This window comes from Planococcus citri, chromosome 1 (assembly GCF_950023065.1).
Source record: "Planococcus citri chromosome 1, ihPlaCitr1.1, whole genome shotgun sequence".
Lineage (NCBI taxonomy): Eukaryota > Metazoa > Arthropoda > Insecta > Hemiptera > Pseudococcidae > Planococcus > Planococcus citri.
The window spans coordinates 57,638,304-57,664,802 of record NC_088677.1 but is presented as its reverse complement, the minus strand read 5'-3'; the positions used below and the strand labels follow the sequence as shown (position 1 = coordinate 57,664,802).

Sequence of the window (26,499 nt, the reverse complement as noted above, 5' to 3'; positions counted from 1 at the left end):
TAAACCCCCCTGCTTGAGGCAAAATTACGTATTCTGATCTACACGCCAAGACTCTTGTAATGACGTTCGTTTTATTCTTCGCTGTATTTCTTCCATACACGAACGTAGGTAATAAACCCGCGTTTTTCTGGAATCAAGTAGATACATACCTTAACACTCTTGAGAAATCAGCGAGGAACCTGAACACTCGACGACGCCATTTTGCAACAGGAAATCGCTAAATCGTCGATCGAATATCGATACTTTGAATAGCTATAAATTTAATTTGCTCGAATGATCGGACTAATGGATCAATTCTGATAAGAAATTTTAAGAATCTTCCCTTATGCCGAGGTAACAGTCGAGTGAAGATAATGAAATATGTGCGTTTAGTTAATAATTAATATCAATAACATATTAGTAATTTACTTTGCTAATGGTACGTAAAATTTAAGTGGTATATTTCACAGATGACAGTTACGTACATGGTGTAATGTCGAATAGCACTACATCTTGCACCACTCTAGGTAGGTACCATATAGGACGAGTATGCCGTAGCAATCGCCAATCGCTATTGAAATGTCGGATTCGTTTCATTTTGCGGCGTGTCATAGCTAGGTGCTAATCGGTCGAGTCGTTCGACTTTCGTTAAATGCTTATCAGAAAACCCTGACTCGTAAATTAAAAGAGTTGTAAAGGTATACCGGGACCGGGGTACTGATAGGTAGCAGCAGATAGTACGCCAGAAAACACCGTTTATGACGACGACGACGACTTGTGTGGCCAACTGGCCAGTTTGATAATACCATTTGGTGCGACCGAATGTTCGACTATGTATCGTTCAACGTTACTCGTAGTTTTAGGCTTAGCGCAAATATGTTGGCAAATTCGCACAGCCTCGTGTTACAATATCTTGGCGGTGTTTCCAGTTCGAGCGTACAGTCATTTCGTCGTACTGAATTCGATCGCGAAAGAATTAGCGAGTCACGGACACAACGTAACCGTGTACAGTAAATACCCGGAAAAGTACAAAAGCGATAACTACACCCATATCGAGCTAGTCGACTGTTTTCCGCTGAAAAACGACAATTATAAGTACAACAGCGTCGAATACGTGTCCAGCTACAACAGTAATTTGGGATTTTTGATTTACATCTTGAGTTTTATTCCGGCGTATGAAGAAATCAAAGAATGCGAACCGCTAATGGATTTGATCGAAACGTCCGATCATTCGTACGATCTGCTGCTTTTGGAAGCGTACAACGGTAACACCGACATCTACGCCGGATTATCGTATAAATTGAAAATCCCCTACGTCAGCGTCGCTACCACCACCCTGTATCCCTGGCTGTCCGAAAGGATCGCTACTCCCGATAATCCCAGCTACATTCCGGTGCCCTTTTCCGGATTCACCTCCAAGATGACTTTTTACGAACGAATCGTCAACACCGTCGTGTACCTGACGTCCAAAATTCTCTACAATCTCAAATCTATCACCGAATCGGATGCCGTTGCTAGGCAGCTATTCGGACAGGATATGCCTAATTTGAGAAATATATTGGAAAATTGTAGTCTCACCTTTACCTACACTCATAGCAGCATGAATCCTATTCGACCTTTGGTTCCGAACGTCGTCGAAATTGCTGGTGTCAATATAAAAGGAGTGAATCCTTTACCAGAGGTACCTATGTTTCATCATCTAAGTCGTCCTTAAAGAATTTTGATAAATTGAATTGAAATTTTTTTTTCTTTTTTTTTCAACTGTGGTGTGGAAGGAGGCCACCTGCCGGCCTTTTGCAGATATCGCACCTCGGGAGTAATAAGGTCACATCTCAAAAAAAAATTGATTTTGATGTTTTTGCATTTTTGGGGTTTGTATGACCCCCCTCAACCAAAAATTACACTTTGAGTTGGGTAGATTATCTAGATCTTGTAAAAAACGCAAATGGCCTAACTCAAAATCTCAACAACATTGCAAGTTGTTTGGAGTTATAAGGGTACATCTCAAAAAACGCCACCTTTTTGGAGCAAATTTCATACATACAAAGTGTTGACAAATAGTTTTGATTGTTTGTCAGTTAGAAATAGTCACAAGGAGTGCATTTTTTATTGGTTTGTACCAAATGGAAAAAAATTTTTAAATTGATCACTTTTCAGAAAAATGAATTTGCACATATCATGAAATTTTAGTTTTTTGAGAAAAACTCAAAAACTAAGCACTCTAGAAAAAAACTAACAACATTATGTCAATTGGAAATTTAATTCTCTACAACTTTGTTATCATGAAATTTTTTTTGGACGCTTCATCTCACCTCCAAATCAACTTTAATGAAAGGTTATAACTCAAAATGTTTTCCAAACATTGAAATATTTCCTCTTCAAGATTTTATTTTTCAAAGTGTTCTTATGCTAAATGAAGGTAGGATACCAGATCTTTAAAATGAGGTGCTATTCATTCCTCACAATTAATTATAAGTTGATAAAAATAATGAATCAAGTTTTTAAAAAAAAGAAAATCACTCTCCTGTAAAATTTCACTTTTTTGAGATGTGACCTTATTACTCCCGAGGTGCGATATATAATTATGGTACCTAGGTACTAGAAATTTGTGAACATGTTTCAGGATATCGAAAAATTCATCAACGAATCGGAGCACGGAGTATTGTACTTCTCTATGGGATCTTTTCTGCACTCCAAAATGTTCCCCAAGGATAAATTGAATGCGCTTATCGCTGTTTTTGCGCAAATCCCTCAAAGAGTTATTTGGAAATGGGAAAGCGATACTATTTCTGTAAAAACTGACAAGATTTACACCGCTTCGTGGCTTCCTCAGAAAGATATCCTAGGTAATTTGTTTGGTACCTGGTGGTATACTTAGTACCTCTACCTTCCTACATCTAATAATGAAAGACGTGCATCTAATTTTGAAAATTCTTACGCATCTTCTCGTCTATGTATCGGGGGTGTACATCATGTTTAAAACATATTAAAAAATCAAAACAGTGTTTAAAACAAAAAACCGTTCAAATCTTTTTTTTTTAAACGCACAGTCCTTTGTTTTGTTTTGTTTTAATTTTGCTTTAAAACACGTTTTTGTAAAACCCTGCCCCGTATAAATATTTACCAATCACCATAAGAAATTGAAAATCAATGCAAGTTCTTGTCATAGGAATACCTACTAAAGACAGCTGCAATATCAGTTCCTAAATTCTGAAATATAAAAATACTTTTCAAGGGCTTTAATAGCAAAATTTCCAAAGCCTAGCTTAAAAAAACGAAATCTCAAAAAATGTGAAGCCAGCTAAGTACAACTTACAACTTTGTAAATATTAAATTCTGATTTCATTTTAAATTTCAACTTCGCAAAAACATTTTTCGATTTTTGGCGAATTTTTGAAAAAAAAGAGCTGTCTCGAAGGATTAATTTTCTGGACCAATGCGAATAATTCCTTCAATTCATCTCATACCTCAATCAACAGCTTCTATAGTTTTAAGCCATTCTGGAGCCTGTTACAGTTTAGTAATTTTTTCTGGAAATTTCGAATCGACCGGGCTGGATGAAAGCGTGAAAAATAAACGCTAGCGCCTAAGTAGGTACCTATACTGCGGTCGGTGCTTATTGGGCACCCATCGAAACTTTGATCTGATCATTTCTCGCTGAATAAAAATATTCAAGTTGACTACATTAATTTAGAAACATCGCAAAATTACAGAAAAATTCCACAAAAATGTTGAGAATGGGTAACAAAAAAATCGTTGAAAATCACGATCGGAAATATTGGTGAAAAATCGCATAACGGATAAAAAAACGGATATCTACTCGAGTTCATCATAAAATTTATAAAAATAAGACAAAATTGAATGTCGTAAAAATATAATATTCCACCTGTAGATACCCATACAGATTAAATTACTGAAACTCATTTTAAAATTTGGTGGAAATTTAAAACATCATAAAATGGTCGAACGAAATCATAAAATCGTAAAAACCGCTGTCAAAATATCACGAAAAAAAAAGATGAAAAATCTCAAAATTAAAAAAAGGAAAAAAAAGAAAAGAAACTACATAAGCGTTAGAGCCTCTTGGGTCATTCCATGTCAACTCAACCAAAAAAAGGCGATTTTGAAAGTCATGTCTTTCGATTTCGCTCAAATTTTTATTACAATATATATACCCACCCAGTAAGTAAGCAGGGTGTCCACTCATTTCTGGAAATGATTTTCCCTGACTTTTCCAAGTTTTCCAGACCAATTTTTCTATTTTTCCAGACCATTTTTCTCAATTTTCTATGCTCACCCCATACTTTAATTTAAAAATTGGGGGGGGGGGTAATTTGTTTTCATAAGCTTCTCTTCGAACTGGATACTTCTTCGGATATAAAAAACAGCTTAACGTTGATTATTAACTTTTCTAATTAAAAATAAATAAAACATGCATCAAGTTTGGCCAATTGATAAAATACATATGTATTCATATAACTTATGTCAAAATGAGAGACAAATTGGCCCGAGCGAAGCGAGGGCGAGAACTTTCGAAAATTTGCATTTCAAGATGCCTGAAAACGAGTTTTTTTTTTGAATGCGAAGAGTGTTTATTTTTTGGTTTTTTAAAATTTTAATATTGGAATGGATGTTTTTTTGAAGAAAGTTTACTCTTGAAAAAGAAAAGAGAACAGGCTCGAGCGAAGTGAGGGCGGAAGCCTCTGAGAATTTGAGTTTTGATGTTTGGTTTTTTTAGTGAGGACAAGTAGCTTTTTTTGGCTTTCAACATTTTAGAATATTTGAATTATGTTTTTTTTTTTTAAGGAAGTTGATTTTGAAAAAGAAAACAGAACAGGCCCAAGCGAGGGCGAAAGCTCTTGTAAATTTGTATGTACATTCGAGATGCTTAAAAACGATGTTTTTTTCGTGAGGAGTTCATTTTTTGGCATAAAAACTTGATTTTTATAATCTAGAAATTTTCATGTTGTCTGTGAAAGAGAAGAAAACAAGCCCGAGCGAAGCGAGGGCAAAAGCGTTTGAAAATTTGCGTTTCGAGAAGTGAAAAACAGTGTTTTCCTTTCATCACAGGTCCTTATTAAAAATTTTCAATTGATTCGCTTTTTCAAAATTCCAGGGATTTTGCTTGAAAATTACGAAATTCCCCGACTTTTCCAGACCGACCAAATTCCCTGACTTTTCCAGGTTTTCCAGACCTGTGGACACCCTGGTAAGAACCCCGCAATTAGTTTGGTCCCAGCCCCCTCAGGGGGCAGGTGGGAGGGGGCTTCCATTATTTTCACATTGTCTCGAGGTACTCAACTTCAGCAGTCCATTCCTCCAAAGCTATGATACTTTGATCAATCAAAACTGATTTCACAGTTCGAAAGGGCATTGCATTTGCAACATTTTAAGCATCTCAAAGTTCAACTTTCAATTTTTGAAAATTTCAAGATGCTTAAAATGTTGTAAATTCAATGTCCTTTCGAACTGTGAAATCAGTTTTGATCAAAGTATCATAGCTTTGGAGGAATGAGCTGCTGAAGTTGAGTACCTCGAGACAATGTGAAAATAATGGAAGCCCCCCCACCCGCCACCTGAGGGGGCTGGGACCAAACTAATTGCGGGGTTCTTACTTACTGGGTGGGTATATATTGTAAAAAAAATTTGAGCGAAATCGAAAGACATACCTAACTCAAAAACGTTGGTTGAGTTGACATGGAATGACAAGATTGTCATTCCTGACGTCTATGCTTTTATATTAGTAAATTATCTACATATCGTATTAATGGTTGTTTTTCTTTGTAATTTGTTAGCCCATCCGAACGTGAAGCTGTTCATGTCGCATGGAGGATTATTAGGCCTCAATGAGGCGATTTACGCCGGCGTACCGATTCTAGGAATACCTATTTTTGCTGATCAGTTGACGAATGTCAACCATTTGAAAAATCTCGGAGCTGCCGAAGTTCTCGACTACAACGAAATCACCGAGGAAAATGTGTTGAAAAAAATTTATCAAATTCTAGACAACATAAGGTTAAATTCATTTTTTCTTCATATTTTCACGAAATCAACGTACATATATACACAATTTTACATACAAATATAACCATACCTACTCATAATTCAGATTACAATGGTAGCCTATTCGTAGATTTCAAAAGCCCCATAATTTTTTTTCTTCTTCTTTTTTTAGCTATGAAGAAAATGCCAAATTAATCTCAACGAGGTACAAAGACAGGCCATTATCGCCACAGGATACAGTCGTCTATTGGTCCGAATATGTAGTAAGACACGACGGAGCACATCATTTGCGAACACCTGCCGCTCGCATGCCCTGGTATCAATACATATTGTTGGATGTGATCGGCTTCGTTGCGATTTTATTCGCCATATTTTTCATCACAGTTTTCTATACGTTCAAATTATGGTTCTTGATGATTCGCAAATTGTTTGTGAAGAATTGGCTAAACCCAGCTGTAAAAGTTAAAGAGAACTGAAATGAAAATTTTAGCAACATATTTTCTCGACATTTCCGTCAGGCTCGCACAGTTAGGTACCAACCACCAACCTACCTACATGAATGGATGCTGTGCCTCTCTGATGTCGAGTTTAGTCTTTTTTGTAATGTAGCCTAATGTAGGCTCGTACCTTTGCATCGATCCTTCGCCATAGTATAGGGATAGGAGGTATACCTATTACCTACCTGTACCTATACGTCGTTTTTACAAAATAATATTGTTCTCGTTCGCAAACGCCGAACATGCATTTCCAGAAAATCAATTCCTACCGCTCATTGTGCTTCTAACTCAATACCACCATCTTTCGTAAATTTTTTGAAAACCGACTCTTTCGGCGAATCAACAAAAAGTAAACGAAAACCATCAACAGAAGAAATCCAAGAATCTTTTTTTTAAAAAATATGTACTGCCGAGCATCCCGACACTTCTGCAAAAGGGCCCCACTGATGATTGGGAGTTGCCGAATTGGGATTAATTTTCAATTTCAAATTGTAAGTGTAATTACTAGTTTTACGCATGTGAACTTTTGTAAATTTTTCAACAAATAATTATCAATTTATGTGTATTTTTAATTGATCAAAATTACATGATTAATTTATTATCTGATTTAAATATTCTTTGAATTTATTTCTTTGGAGGAACTTGAAAAAAGTAACTGTAATTTTCATTTCTTCTTAAAAAGTCTTTATTTTACATTGATAGGGCATGACTGGGTTTTTCTATATGTATTTTTCCCCCCAAGGAAGACAAATTTTTGCTTCAGCCAGGTGCCAATCGCTGAGTCTTCTGAAATACGACGGATCGTAAATGTTCAAGTCGCATTTTGAGGATCCGGCCTGTCTAACCACCACATACTATGATGAAATGGAAGGCCTGACAGTAGCTGCGACCCGCTCCAATAAACGGCACGATCTAGACGTCATAAAACGGAGCAACAAAAACCTAAAGCTGGACTTCACGTCAATCCCACAGGATTTAATCAAGAGGGCATTTGACGTTTTGAAGAATCCTACAAGCCAGGACAGCTTGGGAGATTACTTCAATGGAATTGAGACTGTGATTGCGAGAGATACTGCGAACATTGTTTTGGTAAAATTGATGACGTTTTTGGTTTCAAAAATATCAGGGAACAGTTCGACACCAAAGAAAATTTTGCGAGAAAAACGAAAACGACAGTTTTATTAATCTCATGTTTGAAAATATTTTGAGGCCAACATTTCATCAATTTGAAACAAATTAAAATTTTTTTATTCAATTCGACTAAATTTTAATTTATTTTGATTTGAAAGAAGTAACTTGACATTGATAATAATATGCTACATGATGTGCTTTTATAGCGTAGTGCGTACTTCTGGCAAGCACCAAAATTTTGCCTTTCTTTTCACAAAAATTCATCAAACATCGCAATACCCCTGCTCAAAATCAATCGACTATCAACATTTATCATCCACACATTGAACCATAAAACGCATTTTCCTCCGAACTTTTTTCGTTCGCCGGCAAAACACACGCCACAGAAGCAGTATCAGCAGTATGAGATAATCACGCGTAAAATAAGCCATTTCGAAATCGTCCACCGCGAATGCATCCAGCTCCGGAGAAAGTCGTAACCACGATGACTTCGACGCTATGAACAGAAAGGTGCGGGGGACGGGGACGGGGAAGAGCTTCAGCACAGCACTAAACTTTAACCAACTTCGGTCATTCCGAGTCGATTGTTTCTTCGTTTGTTTCCCTATTGCCATCCGCACACCTCCTTCACACATACGCCGCCAGAAGCGAGCCAGCGAAAACTTATACCCAACTGATTAGTCGTGTTAAGTGAAGAAGAAAAACCACAAACGATCTGTGCTTTGTGGAGCCTGGGTCCAAAGAGGGTACGGGGTGCCCATTACCGCATATCTCGTCGTATAGTAGTACATATTATTTCTCTCTGCTTTAAATCGGCGTGTAAAAACTTTCTCTCATTCGATCTTTTTTTTCCTCAATCTTCATAGCCGGTAGCGCCAGCGAACGACCACATATAGTTCAAGAGTCGCCGCCACCGCATCGGCTACCATTAATCTCGCACTTAGTCGCAATTTCAAACCAGACATAATAAAGAGTTCAAAAATTACCTCGTCGAATTACGACTAGTACTACGTCCACTTTCGTCGCTCTCTAGTCTCTATAAAATAGTATAAATCATCGCACATTCGTCTTTCTTGTCCCTTCGCGAATCGAACAATAAAGCAACCGCGAACTCGTCAAAAAACTCCACGCGATTTTTGGCGGCGCGACATCAAAATATTTCAACAAAAATAGAGCCAATGGCTGTACATCGAACAAAACGTAAAATACGAATAAGAAAGAGCGAAAAACACACGCGGCTGAGTTAAATGACATACCACAATCGAGGACATCATTAGCATTAAACTCGAATCTAATTTATATTCTCTCAACTTTTTGGCATCGTTTATAAACGCGCCAGAAAATTTACCCTGCAACGACGAGTCCTTGATCTACATTAAAAGACGCCTTTATTGTTCGCAATTAAAAACGCGGCGCGCTCCGTGCTTCGCCGCAAAATACCCAGATTATTGCGAGAGAACTTCGATATAGGATGGGTGACTCTGCTTCCTCATTCGCGTCGAAAAAAAACCACAACGAAGTATCGCCCAACGCGACATGGCATCCGCCACCTTCGATAATTTCAATCTTGCAAAAATCATTACTCTTAATGTAGGTACCTTGGCAATATTGAAAAATGAACAAACCGTGCCTTCATCAGCATCACCGACATCCCCTACGCCGCCGTTTTTATACTCTTATTCTGTAATGGATTTTATACCAAGCTGCCAACGTAGAAAGGAGGGGCAGGGTGACAACCGAACTCAATGTAGGTACATTTTCGCTTCTACACACACACGAACGTCGACACAGAGACGTATTAAATTGAAAAATTTCCGCTTCGAGGAAAAGTGTGTATCGCTCTAGGTACTACCCCTACATCGTCACTTTGGAAAAACAAAGGCCCATTTCATTTTCTACACGAAGCTACGCCACGCCGCCATCCCACAGATCCGATTCGCTCTGCTGAGATATCTTCTTAACGGCGAGCCATAGAGGGAAAAAAAATTAAACAGTTAATGGATTTACAACGTTAAGTGAAAATAAATGTTTCTTTTTTCACACCTCTCCTAACACTTTATTTTTATTTCAAACGCATGTCGACCCCTCTCACCAAACTAGAAAATGACCAAGCGCAAAATCAACATCACAGTAGAACCATGTGAAAATATGCCGAGTAGGTTTGGAGAATACCGACATTCAGTAGGTACTAAAAATGAGGAGTCGGCCTGCAAAGTGACCTAACTGCAAAAAATTGATTTCGAGATAAATGAGAAAAACGTGTCCTAGGAAATTGAAGTCACATTTTCGAAATCTGTTTTCGGGAATCGAAAGGGCCAACCTTCACTCACCTAATCACCTTTTCGTTTCTGAAAAATATGTACATGGGTTCGCTACAGGGTGCAACAAAAATGAAAAATGCTGCAGTTAGGTCACTTTGCAGGCCACACATACGTGTTTTTTAGAGATATGTATGCAATTTTCTCCGATTTTTCATGGCGTTTGTTATTCTTTATGAAAGCAACGATTTATTCATTCATTCAAGATTTTTTATGTACAGGAAGCTGGGTAGCTAAAACTAGAGTTGTGGCTTATTCTCAACTTACGATTTTACCATTTCGAATCACTCTGGAGCCTCCAGTGCGATTTTCGATGTCTCCAAAATTTTTGAATTTCTTCAGAAGGGGTTAAAATTAATTTTGATTTCAACAAACAGTACCGTAAGTATGAAGCACGTTTTCGGAAAATCGTAAAAATAAGGTCACTTTGCAGGCCACAGATTCAATTTCATCATTTTCTAGGGGTGGGGAAGAGGTGTTACGAGTGAAAATGGATGAAGGTGATATATTCCTTTTGTAGGGCATGTCCTAGACTATCAGATAGCGTTGCTATCTCAAAAATCATTTTTTTTGCAGTTAGGTCACTTTGCAGGCCGACTCCTCAAATGTATACTTTTAAAGTAATGAAGTTTTCTTTTTTTGATAATTGTTTTCCATATTTCTGTTATAGTATTGAATTTTCAACTTGTTAGTTGTACTCAGTTGGAATGTCAGTACAAAAAATGTGTGGATCACAATCGCCAAACTGGACAAAATACATAAAAGGACCTGCGCTTATATTTTAAAGAATGTTTTATTGATATTTTATGCTGGATTTATTTTTCACTAATTTCCTGTACCCAGTAAGTTTTACTATGCATTTTTCTACAGGAAGCTGCAAGAAATCTTGGGCCATCATGGCTCTAATTCTCCTCCAGTTGTATCAGGGGTTGTGAATGCTGATTTGTCTTCTCACGTAAAAGTTGGGGTTCGGGAAGAAGACAATCTTGAAGAAGCTCAGCTGAATTCTTCTCCATTACCCACTTCGTCAACTTCTCAAGAATAACCCTCATCACTCACCAACAATTATACTAACACCATTTTCTCAACAACCTTAGTCATCTCAGCAGGTATGTACAGTTGACACAAAATGGAAGTACAAACTTCAATGCTTGCCACTCTACCAAATGTATCAACATCACAGGTTTCTGTGCAAAGGTAAAAAATGTTTCATAATTCATTCAAAGTTTAATCATTATCATAAATTGAGTACTTCTTTAAATTAATTACAATTATTAATATTGAAGAAATTAGTGCCTGGTTTTTCTTTTTGTTTTGAATTTTTCAAAGTTTGAATGTTGGTGAAATAAGTAATATTGATGAATTTTGTTCTTTACTCCAAAGTTCACAGTTTTTCTTCGAAATATGATTGATATCAAAGAAATTTGCGCATGGATAGAAGGATTTAGCCGCCCTATGGTCGGATCAAAAGAGATTCTCGAAGAAGGATATCTACAGAAAGTTGGGATAGAGGATTTTCCGACAAAACGCTTTGGCGATGCACAACTCGAGTATTCGGACATAGACTACACTAAGTTCGGATACACTCTTCATTCAAGATGGTGAGGTAAAATGAAGATTCTGTGGAGCTCAAGGGAGTTTGTATTATCGTGAATCATGAGGATAAAGTTGCAATCATCAATAGTAAAATTTCCAAACCAATTCCAGCCAAAGTTCAAGGACAAAATATTACGAAACGAATTCCGGCCGAAACACTCCAGGGACATTGGTCCTGTACTGGAGAAGCGAGAGGTAAATGCAAGCACTCCGTTGCCCAGTTTGAAAATTCAATTGTAAGTTCAAATTTTGTCCCTTTATTATTACAATTACCTGATAATTATGTAATATCGTTACGTTTTTTAGAATTATGATTAAATATACAAAATATCGTTTATTTTTTATTACTTGTGTTCATTTTTATCCCCTCCTGATCTCAAGTTGAGAAATTCCATCGAAATACAAAAATTCAGATTAATTTACTAGTACCTACATAATATAGCACACAAGAGTGGTAAAATAAAAAGATCCCTACCTACACGTAGAGAAACCTATCGAATATCTATGTAAAATTACCAACATATTTGTTTCTTGTCTTTTTTTTTATCTGCTCTTTTCATGCGGAAAATTCACGTCAAATCACTCCATTTAATATCCGGAAAAGTAGGCTCATACGTGAAATCCGACTATATTACAAAAGCACACACAGGAAAGGACTTATATTGACTGATAGACAAGAAAAAAGCGCCTATTTATCTCGCTCATGTATATTCAAATAAGTGACCGTTAGCATACGATACACAGCACAGCACGATATTTCGCTACTTCGACAAAATACTGCCTGCTTACTCTTTTTTTTCCTTCCCATCCTTATACTCGAGTTTTCAATTTGGAATATCTCGTCGTCTTATGTGCATAAGACGGATGAGGGAGTAGCAAGAAAAAAGATGTTCCATTTATTTCATCTCGTTGCCTTCCTTTCTTTTAATGCTTACCCAGACCCACAATCAAATCTTCTTGTCAACTGGCTACTGTGTAAGATAGTGCGAGTATACCCTACCTTCACCTTTGTCAATTTGAACTTATCACTGGTTTCACATATTTTTATGAACCTCTCGACATAAGGCTACGACAAAATAAAGCGACCAATATGTGACATCATTAATATAAATTGATTCGGTATCAATCTGAAGAAAAACGTTCACAATTCAGGAACATTTTTTTCAGCTTTCTCTAAAATGTAGATGTTGGTGATGCAAAGTTTTATAGATGGAATTGTGTATGTGGCTGGAAAGCTTCAAAACATGTGTATAGATATCCTTATGAGGATGCATGAGGTTATTCCAGCATCAAATCCGGAATTGAGAAATGAAGCCAAATGCATCATGTATTTTGGTTATGAATGGTCTTTGTGGTACGTATAATACGATAATCAAAATGTCAGGAAGAAATAATAGTAAGTAACATCAATATGTATTGGAAGAATAAAGTAAGTAATATTAATATTATTTTTGATTTTATTCAAGTACCATCCATTGTAAGGTATGTTATATTGTCTCTCTGGACTATTGAGAGCACAGATGCATTGGATTCACTTTTGTGTTATTGTTAATTATTTTTATTGAATTTTCAATGTTACCTGTTGAATTTTACTGTTCATTATGAACCCAGCATTATTTTAAGTGTATTTCATTGACTTGCATGTAAATTTTATTAATTTGATCAATTTTAATAATTTGATAAATAATAATTTAAATATTCGTAAAGATATTGGAGACAACAAGTACAGTTTAATAGTGGATGAAAGTACAGATATATCAACTCACAAATGTTGGGTGTATAGTCATCAGATACTTCAGTTCTAAAGATAATAAAATTGTTACTACTTTTTTGACTTTGGTGCAGCTTGAACGAGGCGATGCAGAATGCATTTCAAAAGCATTAAGTGAAGCCATAAATACTCGTAGGTTTGGATTAAGTTCTGATAACTGTATTGGTATTGGAACAGATAACGCCAGCGTGATGACGGGTACAAATAACGAGGTCCATCAGAAGTTGATTATGATGAAGCTCCTCTTCGAATATTTTGAAGCGAATTCCAAAATTTGAACCGATTTGGTCCTATGCAGGGGGAGATATGGCCCAAAAACCAATTTTTGGGCCCTCTTCTCTAAATTGATGAAAACTGAACCGATTTTGCTCATTTTTTAAAAAATCTTCCTCACAATTTGTAGAGTAGGTGCAGACATTCAAATAACATAAAGTAATTCTGGAGAAATAGAAATGGCATTATTGTAAAACTCCATGTACGTAAAATTATATAAGACAAGCAAAAGTAGTAGTGAAGGTCATCATCTAGCATGATTATAATTATGCTCGGTTGCACAGGTTCCATCAACTAGAGCAAAATCTGGACCTACACCCTTAGATCCCAGCAGTAGTCAGCTTATTGGGTCCATAAAAAAATTTAAAAAGAAGAAAGCCATGTGGGAGGGAATAAATTCGCTGCTCATCTCCAAGCAAGCAGAGGGATATGCGGTCAAGACCAAACAAGTCATCAATAAAGTTGGCGCTTGGAAAGGGCATATAAACGGATAAAGGACCATAACAGTTAAACTGGTAGAAAAAGGATTCGATTTGATGAGCCTGAAGTCATTGTAAAGTAATACTAATTCTATTGAATTCAATAGTTAATGGATTTCATTAGTCTTTCCAAGTCTTACCACACTTTTCTGCTTAGCATTAGTAGCCAGTGGGTAAGTCGTATTTATAAAATAAGTAAGCTTCCAAAGACATCATTCGAATGAATGAATCAAAACTTAGAAAAACGTCGACAAATTCTCAGTCTTCATAAAACGAGACACATCGACGCTAAAAAAAAATACCTACGTAATAAAAAGTGAAAAAAATCATACATATAACTCACCATTCTCGATGTAATAGGAAGTTTCATTATATCTTTCATCCGTGAACCCGGGTCTCTTAGCTTTTAAAGCTTTCGTTTCTAATTTCGCCTGTAAAAAAAAAAAGAACACGCATTTGTTAAAGAAAGAAAGAAAAAAATCGTCCCATATGAAAAAGCCCACTTATACGTTTCGAAATCCACCACATTTATACATAGAAATACACATTATATAGAGAAAAAAAAATACAGAGAGGGATCTCCACTTTGTTAAATTAATTCCTTACACGAAACATACGCCGACGAGAGAGCTAAAATGTGCGACAAAAAACACTTTCTCTCACAGATTCAATCTAAAACGCGTGTACGATGTACATGTATAGAGTTGGTTACCTCAGGCTGAAATATGGCTCGCAAATGTTCGACACTACGAAATAAAAAACTAAAAAAAAAGCACGTCACTTCGGGTATCTTTTCTACGTATACCTTACCTTATAGCATCGAAGGGAAAAAATGTTCCATTACTTGGCGTTGGTTATCTATCCTTTTATTTTAAAAATGCCTTATGAAAAAGTAAAACTTCTGTTGAAGTCGACGAGCGACGACGATGCAACAATACAGTCAGCATGGCAATGATATTATAAAAATCAAAGGTGACTTTTGTAACTTTTTTTCGTAACAAAAAGTATCCCAAATTTTTCAATGTAAAAAAACTGAAAAAACACACCTCCCAAAGTCGCCAAAAAATGTTTTTTCTCAGGATTGACCAACTTCAAACAATGATACGAGCAACGAGTAGTATTGTGGAATTCACTATCAGCTCGATTAGTTCTCGAGAAAGAAATAAAAATACAAAAATCATTCCCTCTCTTCCCAATGCAAAAAAAAACAAACCTAATTCGCAACCTGGAAACTAATTTCGTAAAAAACAGTCTAAACCTAGAAAATAATACAGTAACTCATTCCGAAGCCTTGGCAAAAACTTTCAGTTACTTACATTACACCAAGACAATAAAATTGCCAACTGTATGGAAAAGTGGAAAAACTCGCATCGTGTCCCGTGCGTCGGTGGAAGACCCAGCGGTGCAAATAGGCAGGGGTTAAACCAAGTCTCAAAATGACGGTAACAGTCGAGCTAAGAACACAAGAGTCGGATGTGAAAGCGGACGAGACGAAGGGTGGATTTCTCATTAAAAACTTTTTTATTGTAAGAAAATTTTCCGCACGTTAAAAAACAGCGCTTTGCGACTCTATTCGTTCGAACACGCCACGCCATATAAATTCATCGTGTAATTCCCGAGTACCACCGGCCTGCCATGGCATTCGGAAGATGTACTTTAAAATAAATAAAATAAACAAGAAGGAGAAAAATCGCTTTCTGTAACGCTACAGCTGCGGAGAGACATGTGTAAGCATTCGCTGGAGTAGAGAACGGAGGCAGAAGAGGGATGCAACGAGTTTACAAAAAAAGAGAGAAGAAAAGTAGCTCGGTTGGGTAGTTGACTGGAAAAGTCAACGATTTCATTATTTGATAAGTGGTACTCGATTTAGCGGAAATAACCCTTCTTTTTAGCCTTTTTTCCCCTTGCTAGACTACATCGACGTTTCCTATACAATGCTTCGAGGCACATGTAAGTACTTTATTTTACTTTCTTTCCTTAATTATTAATAAATTTATTACGCCGCACTTGTATGCGTTACAACTAGCTATCGATAAAAAAACGCAATAAAATAAATAAAAAAAGGTATCGAAGGGATGAAATGGAAGATAGAAATACCCTAAATGCGATACATGCTTCGCAAAAACAATTGAACAATAAATAATTTCAAATCTGTCTGCATATGTGCATACACATCGCCGAGATATTTTGCAAAGACTCAACATGTAAATTTAAGACTTTAAATTCCAAATCGAAAGAGTAGGGATCTTTGAGTGTAAAAGTGGGGTAATTTTCGTTGAGGAAAAGAAGAATTATTGGTTGTTAACAACGGGCAATTGTTCTCAGATCAAAACTGATTGAACAGAACAGAATTTTGAAAACCCGTTTGTTCAGTTCGATACCTTCGTGTATTTTTCGATTTTCAGCGAATTTTTGAACATCCTCAAATTAGGTCCCAAAATCGAAAAAAAAATAGAATTTTACCAAATTGACGTAGGTACAAAGTGAATTTGGTACTATGTACCCGACTTTTAACAATCCGAATTAATTGGAAACAAGTTTTGAACCTTTTCAGAGAATTTTGAAATCTCAAGCAGGAACTGCTCAAAACGGTTCAAAGAGGTTTTCAATAATTTCGAATGGCCAAAAACCGGATATACCCCAAATTTCAGCTTTCCAGGTTAATTTGATATAATTTTCATTTTTTTTAAAATTTGAGCTCAGATTTGATTTTTAAAAATTCATCAAAAATCGAAAAATAGACTGCCTTCTGGAGCGACTTGAAATTACTGAAGGAAAGTCACTTTTCGCTAGAGGCTCCAAATCGATTCGAAAATGGTTGTGATCGATGCAGGAGATGAACTTTCTGAATCACATTAATTAATTTTCAAATTTTTTGTCTCGAGATTTCATCTTTTTGCAAAACATCAACCGGTATACCGATGGTCAATTTCCACTATTTCCAAAAGCTCAGCATTCTGTAGTTCAAAATCCGATACTAATGTGTTGGGTACCATGCTCTTACAGCAAGCTAAATTTCAGCTCAATCGAAGTTGATGGGTTTGAAGAGATTTCCTCGCAACTAGGTATTTTTTTACTCAAAACAGAAAAATCATCAGTACAAAAATGGTAGCACAAGGTAATGCACACAACATTATTATCATTCATCATCATAAATTCCATTAACTATTCATAAACTCATCCAAAATCAAAACGTAAAATGAATCAAAGGAAAAACTACATTCAAAAAATAAGAAAGAAAAAAAATGAAACTAAATAACAAATCTCGGACGATTTGAATTCAGAACAAAAAAAAAAAGCGAAAGGGTATTAAAAGTATCTACACGCCATCACGTCTCACCTCACTTCCATCGTCCTCATCCGTAATGCTCGCTCCGATTAACGAAATTTATTCATTTATTCAAAAACGTAAACATCGTCATTACGAAGAAAACCTCGTTAATGTTTACACGACGAGGCCAGTCTTTAGGCGTCACTTTCCATTAACATCTCGCCGCTTCAAAAGCTAAATCCTCCGGCACGCTGCTCTCGCCCCAAATCGCACCGACCGGCCGTCGTCAAATTGCAAATTAAACGCGACATTTATCCGATTCGCGAACGAACGAACTAACTAAAGACAAAACGTTTGCGGAGACGAAATTGTATAATATTCGTAAAATCGGCGACATCTTCCGTCTTCTTGGGAGACTGGCATGGCATTGGCTTGACACGAGTATTTCATCACGATTTTATCGGTCTAAACGGAGGTGAAATTCGAACATCAGGGCAGATACGAGCACAACACGTGCAATTATCGAGACTGTCACCGGTACCGGAGCCGGAGAGTATAAAAATGCGTACTTTGATTACAGACGAGAGAAAATTGCCACGCCATCGCATACGGTATACGGTGGTTCGGTCGACTGGCTATATAGTCCAAAAACGTATACCAAGGTATTCCCACAACGAAAAGCTACCCTCTCCCAGCCCCGCACCACCTTTCTCATTCGCGGAAAAAATCGTAAATTTGTCAGTAAAAGTCGACGCTCGTTAATGTCGTATACGCGTAAAATTCGTCTTAATTAATCGCGCTTCTTTTTTACCCTTCAGGTCGTAGTCGTCGTCGCGTTACCATCACTCGAGATGACATCTTAAGACAGTTCGGTTATAAAAGAGCACGTCAGCCAGGACAGGGAGGGCGAGAGGAGCGGGCGCAAAAGTCACCCAACGTACGCCGAGCTGTTGCCTATTCGTTCTTCCTTTCATTCTTTCGTTAAAGTAACTTTATATTTCCGGCTTTAGTTTTCTTTCACGCCGCTCGCTGAAGCCGAATCTTGCGTAAAGGTAATAAAAAAAAGACGAAAAAGCTACGTGATAGAGCGACCAGTGTATCTACACTGTACAGATATAGATGGTATACCGTATACCGTATACGAGTACGATGAAAACGATGGACGTAAAGCTGTCGTTTCGCGTTCCCCTGCGAGTAGTACACGTGATAAGCCGACGACCAACGTATACACAAAAAACAACAACACCGAGCGAATTCGCAAAGGCCAAAACCCACACGACATAAACTTTTAAGATCCGCATTGACATAGTGAGCCATATACACGAACAAATATATACCAGAACGTCTTCTTCACCGCAATACCACATTTTCCACCGCGGCCTTTGCGACGACTACGTTGGAACGTGACGCGACCGCAGCTCGTATCGCGTCTATTTCACCTTTCCAACACGTTACTCGTGTTACGTTTAGATAGATTTAATGTTTTTCTACCTAGGTAGGTGTAGGCAAAAAATCACAAAACTCTCCAGTAGTCATATGCTTGTCTCAAAGATTGAGCCATACATGTCTCAGCGCAAGCCGTCTAGTATACGGTGAAACCGCGAAAGGCTCATTAAATCAGTTATGGTTCCTTAGATCGTACACACAGTACTCACGTTATTTGGATAACTGTGGTAATTCTAGAGCTAATACATGTCGACAGAATTCCAACCAACAGTACGGATTTGGCGGCAATACCATTAACAGCATCCCCTTCAACCTACACTGTTACCGAAGTCGTTTTTTGTTCACTTCATTTATTTTGTTAACGAAAGAATATCAATTCCCATTTCCCTTCCCCCACCTCCAGGTGATTTTTGAAAAAATGCGAAATTATGTCAAAAAATCGTGTGGACATTTTTTTGGGAGAATAGAATACTCTATGCCGAATGTCCGGTACACGGCTGTCTACCTATACGTAAGTATAGCAGGGTAGTTCTCAAAAATCTGGCAAATTTTTGTCCCCCGACAATTTCTTGCAATTTCTTCGAAAAATACCACCCGGGCACCCGTTCAACCATTCAAACTTGTTTGAACCCCCTCTCCCCATGGAATCGGTTGAATGGCCAAAAGTTCCTAGTCCTGGCCTGTCCCAACAACGGTTTTTTTTCAATCCCGTTTTACGATGAAAATAATAATGCATTCAATAAAAAAAACCTGGTATTTCTATACGTAGATGAAATTTCTGACATTTTGTCGCTATCGGTTGATCTCAAAACATTGATTAAAACACCTCAGGGGGGGGGGGTAAACTCTGTCCCCGACTTTAGCGTCCATCGCCGTGGTCATTTTTCAATTTTTTTTACCACGTTCAAAATAGTTTTTGACGAAGATGAGTGACTACATTGCTTTGTGTGATCAATGAAAATGCCATCTGCATTTCAAATGTAAAATATTTATTGATTTAGCCAGTCTTAAAATTGAAAATGGAGTGAAAGTAAATCATGTCTCACATTCAATATCCATCACCGTGGCGCATTATTTTTGTGATTAGGCTTGATATTTTCACCTGAAAACAAATTATATTCGATGGCTAAGTACTATAATATCAATACTTATATGGAACTTGTCCAGAAATGTATTCTAATTCCATATTATTTTAAAAATTCTCACAATTTTTTGTACTCGCCGTGGGCATTTTAGGAATATAGCCACGACGAGGACAATGAGGGTGTAGAAAATTTTAAAAATATGATATTAGGAAACATTTTCTGATGAATTTTTATTTATTTACTATAGGTATGTACTTAGTCATCGAATGTATTTTCTTTGCTATCAAGTCAAAGTATCAGTTCTAACAGCAAAAAAATGCACCACGACGATGGAAATTTTTACGCCGTAGTCTCAAAGTCTTTGACCCCCCCTTACCTCTGAGGGAGATTAATTGAGGCCAATATCAAAAATGGGGTCAGGGGTATGTATGTAGGTACATATAATTATTTATAATTTCAAATTGAAAATTTTGAATTTTTTTTTTTTTAGTATATGCCACTTTATGGAGAAATACCCAGCCATCAAAAAAACAGAAATGCAATGCAAGATTAGTCTAAACAGAAGAGAAAATTGAAGGGAAACTTTTGCAGAAATTATGATGATCTCGTTTAGACAGGGACTAATACACTAGATCGACCAGTGAATGAAAAAAAGTTCATAACAACTACTTTTCACCAAATAGAACTGATATGGACCAACTGATCAGCGTTCGGCAATACTTACATAATATGTACCATTTTCAAAATGAACGCCATTGAAATTACAAGATCAGAATTTTTTTTGAATTATTACAAAAAAATATTAAGGCACTGCTGATAGGCATTCTCTTATACATATGATATGACCTTTACAGAGAAACGTATTAGTAATTGAAAATAAAATTACATATTATGTAAGTATAACATGGAAGGACATTTGGCCAGTACCATCATATCAACAGAAAGTACTTAAAATCAAGTCCATTGGCTTGGCGCGATCCAATCTCCTCATAGCTGCCGAATTATCAAAAAGCTGGATTGCTTCTGGGTTCGGATGTTTATGTAGTCTCTCTTCATGAGCTGAGGTTACTTTTTTAATGATCTCATCAAATGGAAGAAATCTTCCAAGTCAGCTCTGAGTGATTTATTACTCACATACCAGGGAGCATTCGCCCTTAGACGAAGCGTTTTGTCTTGAAAATGCTGGATAATAATGGCGCGATTTGACTTATTAAAGAGGAAATCCAAAGCACAATCAAAGTAAGTTTTTTGAATTTTTTAAAACCATGCTTTATGGAAATTTATGTATGTTTGGCACGTGCCATTGCAATGTGCAAATGAATGAGATTCTTTTATTTTCAAATAGCGTTCAGCTTTTGAATATTATTTCATTTTATAAACTAACTTTTCAAGTCGCTTATCCTGAAATTTAGTTAAGTAGTAATAAATGCTTCAAAATAAACCAATGACAGAATAAAAATCGTACATCGACGCTGTTTTATTCAATTGCACAAACTATTATCAAAAGTTAACGTCATAAACGTTTTCAAACAGTATTCAATAATTATAAATCTAGAATACCAAGAAGAAAATGAAATTGAACTTTGAAAAATGGGTTTCGGCCAACGACACATTATTTCATATCAATTTATTCACAAGTCATGAAATTATCCACTGACTCACAAACCATTAAGTCAATTTGAATTATTCATTTCGAAATTTCACTCATCATTAAGAAAACTCCATTCGCTCAATAAATTTACACACAACCCAACGTAAAAAAAATTTCTTCAACTTACGTCATCATTTCCAAACCAAGATTCATTCACAAAACGAAACTAGGCCAAAAGAAGACACGACTCTAAAAAAAAACCTACCTACTCTTTACAAGCAACACTGTTTGAAATTCGATGCATTTATTCAGGTGTTGCAAAAATAAACAGTTCAATTTTTCAATTCATCTGCGAATGTAGGTAAGTAACACACATACTGTACGTGTATCTGGCATTTTAGCAAAATTTCTGACACATGAAAAAAATTTTACACCTAAGGTCACCCACGGACGTATGCACGCATCATTTAACAATTCATTTTTATATTTCACTTATTACGTACGTATGCGAGATAGGTTATATTCTCAACTCGTTTTTACAGATTTTTTTTCTTTTTTTTCAATTTTTCAAGAATTCGTTACGCCTCCAAGTACCTACTCAGCTCAACGAGGCTTTAGATTTATACCACACCTACGGAAATAAATCTGTATTCCACAATTTGTTTATTTGATGGAAAAAATTGAATGATTTGAACTTTTGAAGTGTACAAAAAAGCTACAACAGAATTAAATAGCATCACTTCAGAATTGAAAGAACTTTATGTACTTCGGATCACTAGGTAATTTTTCATCAAATATACATAGAGATCATCCATTGACCCTAGGTAATGTCAATGTCTAGCACCTCAATTAATTATACTGAAAACTCCCAAAGATGTTAACTTTAGAAATAACGATTTCAACTCTTTCGGAGAACAATTTAAAAAAAAAACACACAAAAAAATAGGTATACTTTCAATTAATTTGTGTCTAATTCTAGCAAGCAAGAAAGTAAGCAAGCTAAAACTTTCATCTCAGATTGCCAATACACATCTCATAAAAATATACAAAAAAACAAGATCTACGAGAAAAAGGGGAGAAAAATTCAAAAACACACATGAAATCCCCCCCCCCCAATTTAAACAGTGTAGTACATCACACATCAGCTTGAATTGGCAAGGATGAATCGTAGCGTGAGTAACGAGTTAATGGACCAAACTGTCCGAGATCCTGGTAAATTTAATTATAAAAATCAGAGGCTCGCCCAAAAAAATCGGCGGATTTTCACCAAATTCAGCAAAGACCTTCATTTTGAGTTGAAAGTTACTCAGAAACAAGTTCAGCGCTAAAGGTGCCTCCAGAGGGGAATTTTTGAAAAAATCGTGGTTTTTTAGCTCCAGCCCCCACCCAACCTACTTTTGGACAAATGGTCCAGTCCTAAATGGAAGTATTAGAGGTTCAACGTCCATTAACGCTGTAACTGTCAAAACCCAAGACCTTTTATAGAGTTCTACTGAGCAGTTGAAAATTTGCAAATCGCTGGTTTTTGGATAAATTGGTGCTTTGAAAGTTTTTCTTCCCCAAATATTACCCATTAATCATCTCATACTTAATATTGAGAGATATCATTCCTGAAGCTGAGAAAATATTTTGGAACGCAGTGACACCAATTTTTTCATAATAATTGTCAACTTGAAAAAATCAAAAAAATTTCACGAGTTTTTGGCTATTTTTCTCGATTTTTTGAAACTAGCAACAATGACCAAAAAATTGTAACCACTGCGATTCCAAATATTCCCCCAGTTCAGGAATGCTATAGTTTGATATTTTAGCATAATTAATGCGAAATATAATTGAAAGGAAAAAATTTGAACAACACGAATATATCCAAAAATCAACGATTTGCAAATTTTTAACCACTCAGTATACCTAGAACCCTAAAAGTGGTCTTGGATTTTTATGGCAATAAGCTAGTTCGAAGCAGAATCTCAAATGCTATCTTTTGGAACTGGGTCATTCCTTCTCCAAAAAAATAAAAAAAGTTGAGTAGGAGCTAGAAGGAAGAAACCACGATTTTTTTTTTTTTTTAGAAAATTCCTCTTCTTTGAAGACCCATACCCCCCCCCCCCAGGGAACATCTTCCGAAACAACATTTTTTCTAATCAACTTTCAACTAAAAATGAAGGTCTCAGTTGAATTCAGTCAAAGTCCACAGGCTTTTTTTCGCAACCCACCTTACAGTGTATCATCACATCACTTTTCAATCCCTCTTCAAAATCCAGCACAAGCTCGACCGAATCACTCCAAACCGGGAAACCTCCACCATAATTTCAGAACGACCTTACTGAAAAACACCGAAAACAATACCTATCAAATTAAATTCCCTTTCTGACGAAATTTTTGCTCATTTCTATCCCCTACACCAGATTTTTATCAATGGAACAAAAACCTGCGACGAAATCCCACTTTAAAAGAACACCGTTTCACTATGCAGATTACATAACGATTAAACCTCGACGACGCTCAAAGAGACAATCTAGTAAGTAAATTAAATAATCAACTCAAAGGCGACATAAAAATTAAAAGCTTTACAGCTTCTGAAAAAAATAAAATAAAAATAAATAAAAATCCAACCTATGCGAGTTACTTTGATCACTCCCTTCTGTGTCCGCCTCTTGCTCGATTTCGTAACCGCTTTAGCCAACACTTTTGTTCTTTTTTAATTCGCACAATAGCCGGACCAAGTGGAGATTTATTTTTAAACCGTGTACATAATTCTTTTGAAATGTAAATTAAGCGAATCGTCGTCTACCATTCTAATTTAAGTTTAATTTTTCGCCTGCTAGCAAAACGTTTTTAGTACATTATTATCTTCTTCGTGTTATTTTTCCTCCTATTTATCTATACTGCAATAATTCAACTCGCTTCGTATCTCAATTCTCGCCACACGAAATACTCAATCTTACCGTCAGTCGCGGCTCCGACTGTTTTATATTCAATTTTACCAGTTCTGCTAATGCACTTGTACGTTAAAATTACTCGCACTATCAACCAAACGTCGAATAATGGTCGACAGCGAGACGACATTTTGACAAATATAAATTTCGTTTTACTTTATTCTATATAGCTCTAACGACTGTACTCTGAGTATGATAATAAGCGAAGCGAGCTTCATCTTAAGCCAAACTCTCTTCTAAACCTTGTCCTTAAACGGAACAAGGGGCATCGGCATCAGAAATTTGCACCGAGAACAACGTACCATCATTTTCGTATGTACTATTAAACCGTGAACACATGTTTTTTTGGCAAATTATCCCAATTTCAATATACATAAAATGTAAAATTTTAGTACCTACGTATACGTACAAACAACACTCACACAAACGAAAATAATCACCTCCATTCTACTGATAAAAGGCCGGGTACAGAGGCAAGGGCTGCAACAAAAAGAAAAGTAATTTCGCCAAGTTCTCTGTGTGTCAGATACTTTGTCGGTAATACACCTCGTATAGTCAGCCTTACCATTCGACACGCCTTTTTTCCTCGCAAAAATTTTACGACCGGCGATAAATCGTTAATTAATTTCATACCAAGACGTATGCATGTGTATAGTGCGCTACCTCAGAGCATTCGTCTTCTTCTCTCTTCCCCTAAGCCTGATTCTGTGTCTCATTCTAACACCCACTTTTATATGCAGATTAGCGTAAACATGTCTTCGTAATCACAGTCTTATTTTATTAAACAACATTTAGTGGTGAATAATTTGCGAAAAAATGCTAACAAATTTGATGAATGAAATATGCATTCGTGTAATAATTCATATCCAAAATATTTACGCCCATTTTACGAGTAATCTCCCTATTTGGTTGTAGCCTACAATTTGATCGTAGAAAATTTCAAAGGACCTTATAGTTCCCCGAGCTTTTAGTGTAGACTATAGGCAAATACGCGTAAGCAAAATGATAGAAAAACATTTTTCGTAAGTTTATTTTTCATTGCAGAAAATTATCCGGGAGGAGGGTAATCCTGTAATTAGCTTTCAAGAGGTAGCACCTCTCCCGACCTTTTGCTAATTTTCTAATGGATTACCCCCCCCCCCCAACCCGTCGTATTCCAGTCACACAAATTAGGGTCTGCAATCCTTGAAGTCTGGCTTGGCTGGCAACTATCACAGTTTTTACGATAATCTGCCATGGGCACTAGAAAAGCCAAAAAGAATCGTGCTACGTGTATTCGCTGCAACGAAAAAATCATTTGCTAATGCTGGCAAATAAGGTAAGGTATGCGCCTGTTTCATTTGTTTTTTGTTTTGTTTTACTTTATAAAAAAAGTTGTTCGTTTAAATTTTTTAAGGGGAAAAATTTTTTTTTGGTGCTTTTCAAAATTGAACTTTCTTGATTAATTTCAAGAAAGTACCGAAGTTGGATTTTGTAAATACGATGGGCAATGAGGAAATTCGATCACTATAAAAAACATCAATCCTTTACATCTCAACAAAAATATGTATCTATCTACCAGCACTGCCACATCGCATGGTAAAGTTTTTGGTCTACTCTGATAATTTGCTTTTATGTACATTCTGCTTTCAATCTGTTTTTTTTTTTTTTTTTTTTTTTTTATGCAGATGACAACGGTAGCCTACTTTTAAAAGTGCCGCGCTTCAAACACAAGAAAACCACGAGAGGCAGAAAAGCTACATAGGGGCGCCTAGTTACTGGAAGCCCTCGCCCGAATTTCTCAACGAAAAGTTCGTCTAAGCAGCCCAATACTTCGTCTAAAGAGCAGAATTCCTCGAAACCTGAGACTGTGAAGCGCACGACTGCTAAACGTACAACCCAGACGAAAAATGTACCTGAACCAGCAAAAACCCAAAGATGTATCGTGTGAGGAATCCGATGATGATAGCGATGTAGAGCCCGAATTTGGCCAACTTGTTCCTGAAGAAGAAGATGATGATGATGTCGAGTGCTTCATTTGTGACGAACCTCATAAGAACAGCCGTACATATGAAACATGGATTCAGTGCACCGAATGTAAACGTTGGTGTCATACCGAATGTACAGGCGCCGAAAGTGACTTC

General features: G+C 36.5%; 2 protein-coding genes across 5 annotated transcripts in view; one reads left to right on the top strand and one right to left on the bottom strand.

Moving 5' to 3' along the window:
• The window catches only part of LOC135833021 (uncharacterized), a 238,517-nt gene that overhangs the window by 51,542 nt on the left and 160,476 nt on the right, over positions 1–26,499 (bottom strand). For all 4 annotated transcript variants that reach the window (XM_065346621.1, XM_065346622.1, XM_065346618.1 and 1 more), the window contains one exon: positions 14,391–14,478. In XM_065346621.1, coding sequence (XP_065202693.1) covers positions 14,391–14,478 — 88 coding nt within the window. The remainder of the gene's footprint in view (positions 1–14,390; positions 14,479–26,499) is intronic.
• On the top strand, positions 705–7,091 carry LOC135833016 (UDP-glycosyltransferase UGT5-like). Its single transcript, XM_065346610.1, has 4 exons — positions 705–1,660; positions 2,603–2,825; positions 5,775–5,994; positions 6,155–7,091. Exons 1-4 carry the CDS (start codon positions 812–814, stop codon positions 6,456–6,458), a joined length of 1,596 nt encoding a protein of 531 aa, XP_065202682.1. The 5' UTR covers positions 705–811; the 3' UTR covers positions 6,459–7,091.

What these genes read in the sequence shown, in the direction of transcription:
- LOC135833016 (XM_065346610.1), top strand. Translation starts at nt 812, where the DNA reads ATGTATCGTTCAACGTTACTCGTAGTTTTAGGCTTAGCGCAAATATGT. An exon ending in GAGTGAATCCTTTACCAGAG is followed by an intron (nt 1,661 to 2,602) that starts GTACCTATGTTT and finishes AACATGTTTCAG; the next exon opens with GATATCGAAAAATTCATCAA. An exon ending in TCCTCAGAAAGATATCCTAG is followed by an intron (nt 2,826 to 5,774) that starts GTAATTTGTTTG and finishes GTAATTTGTTAG; the next exon opens with CCCATCCGAACGTGAAGCTG.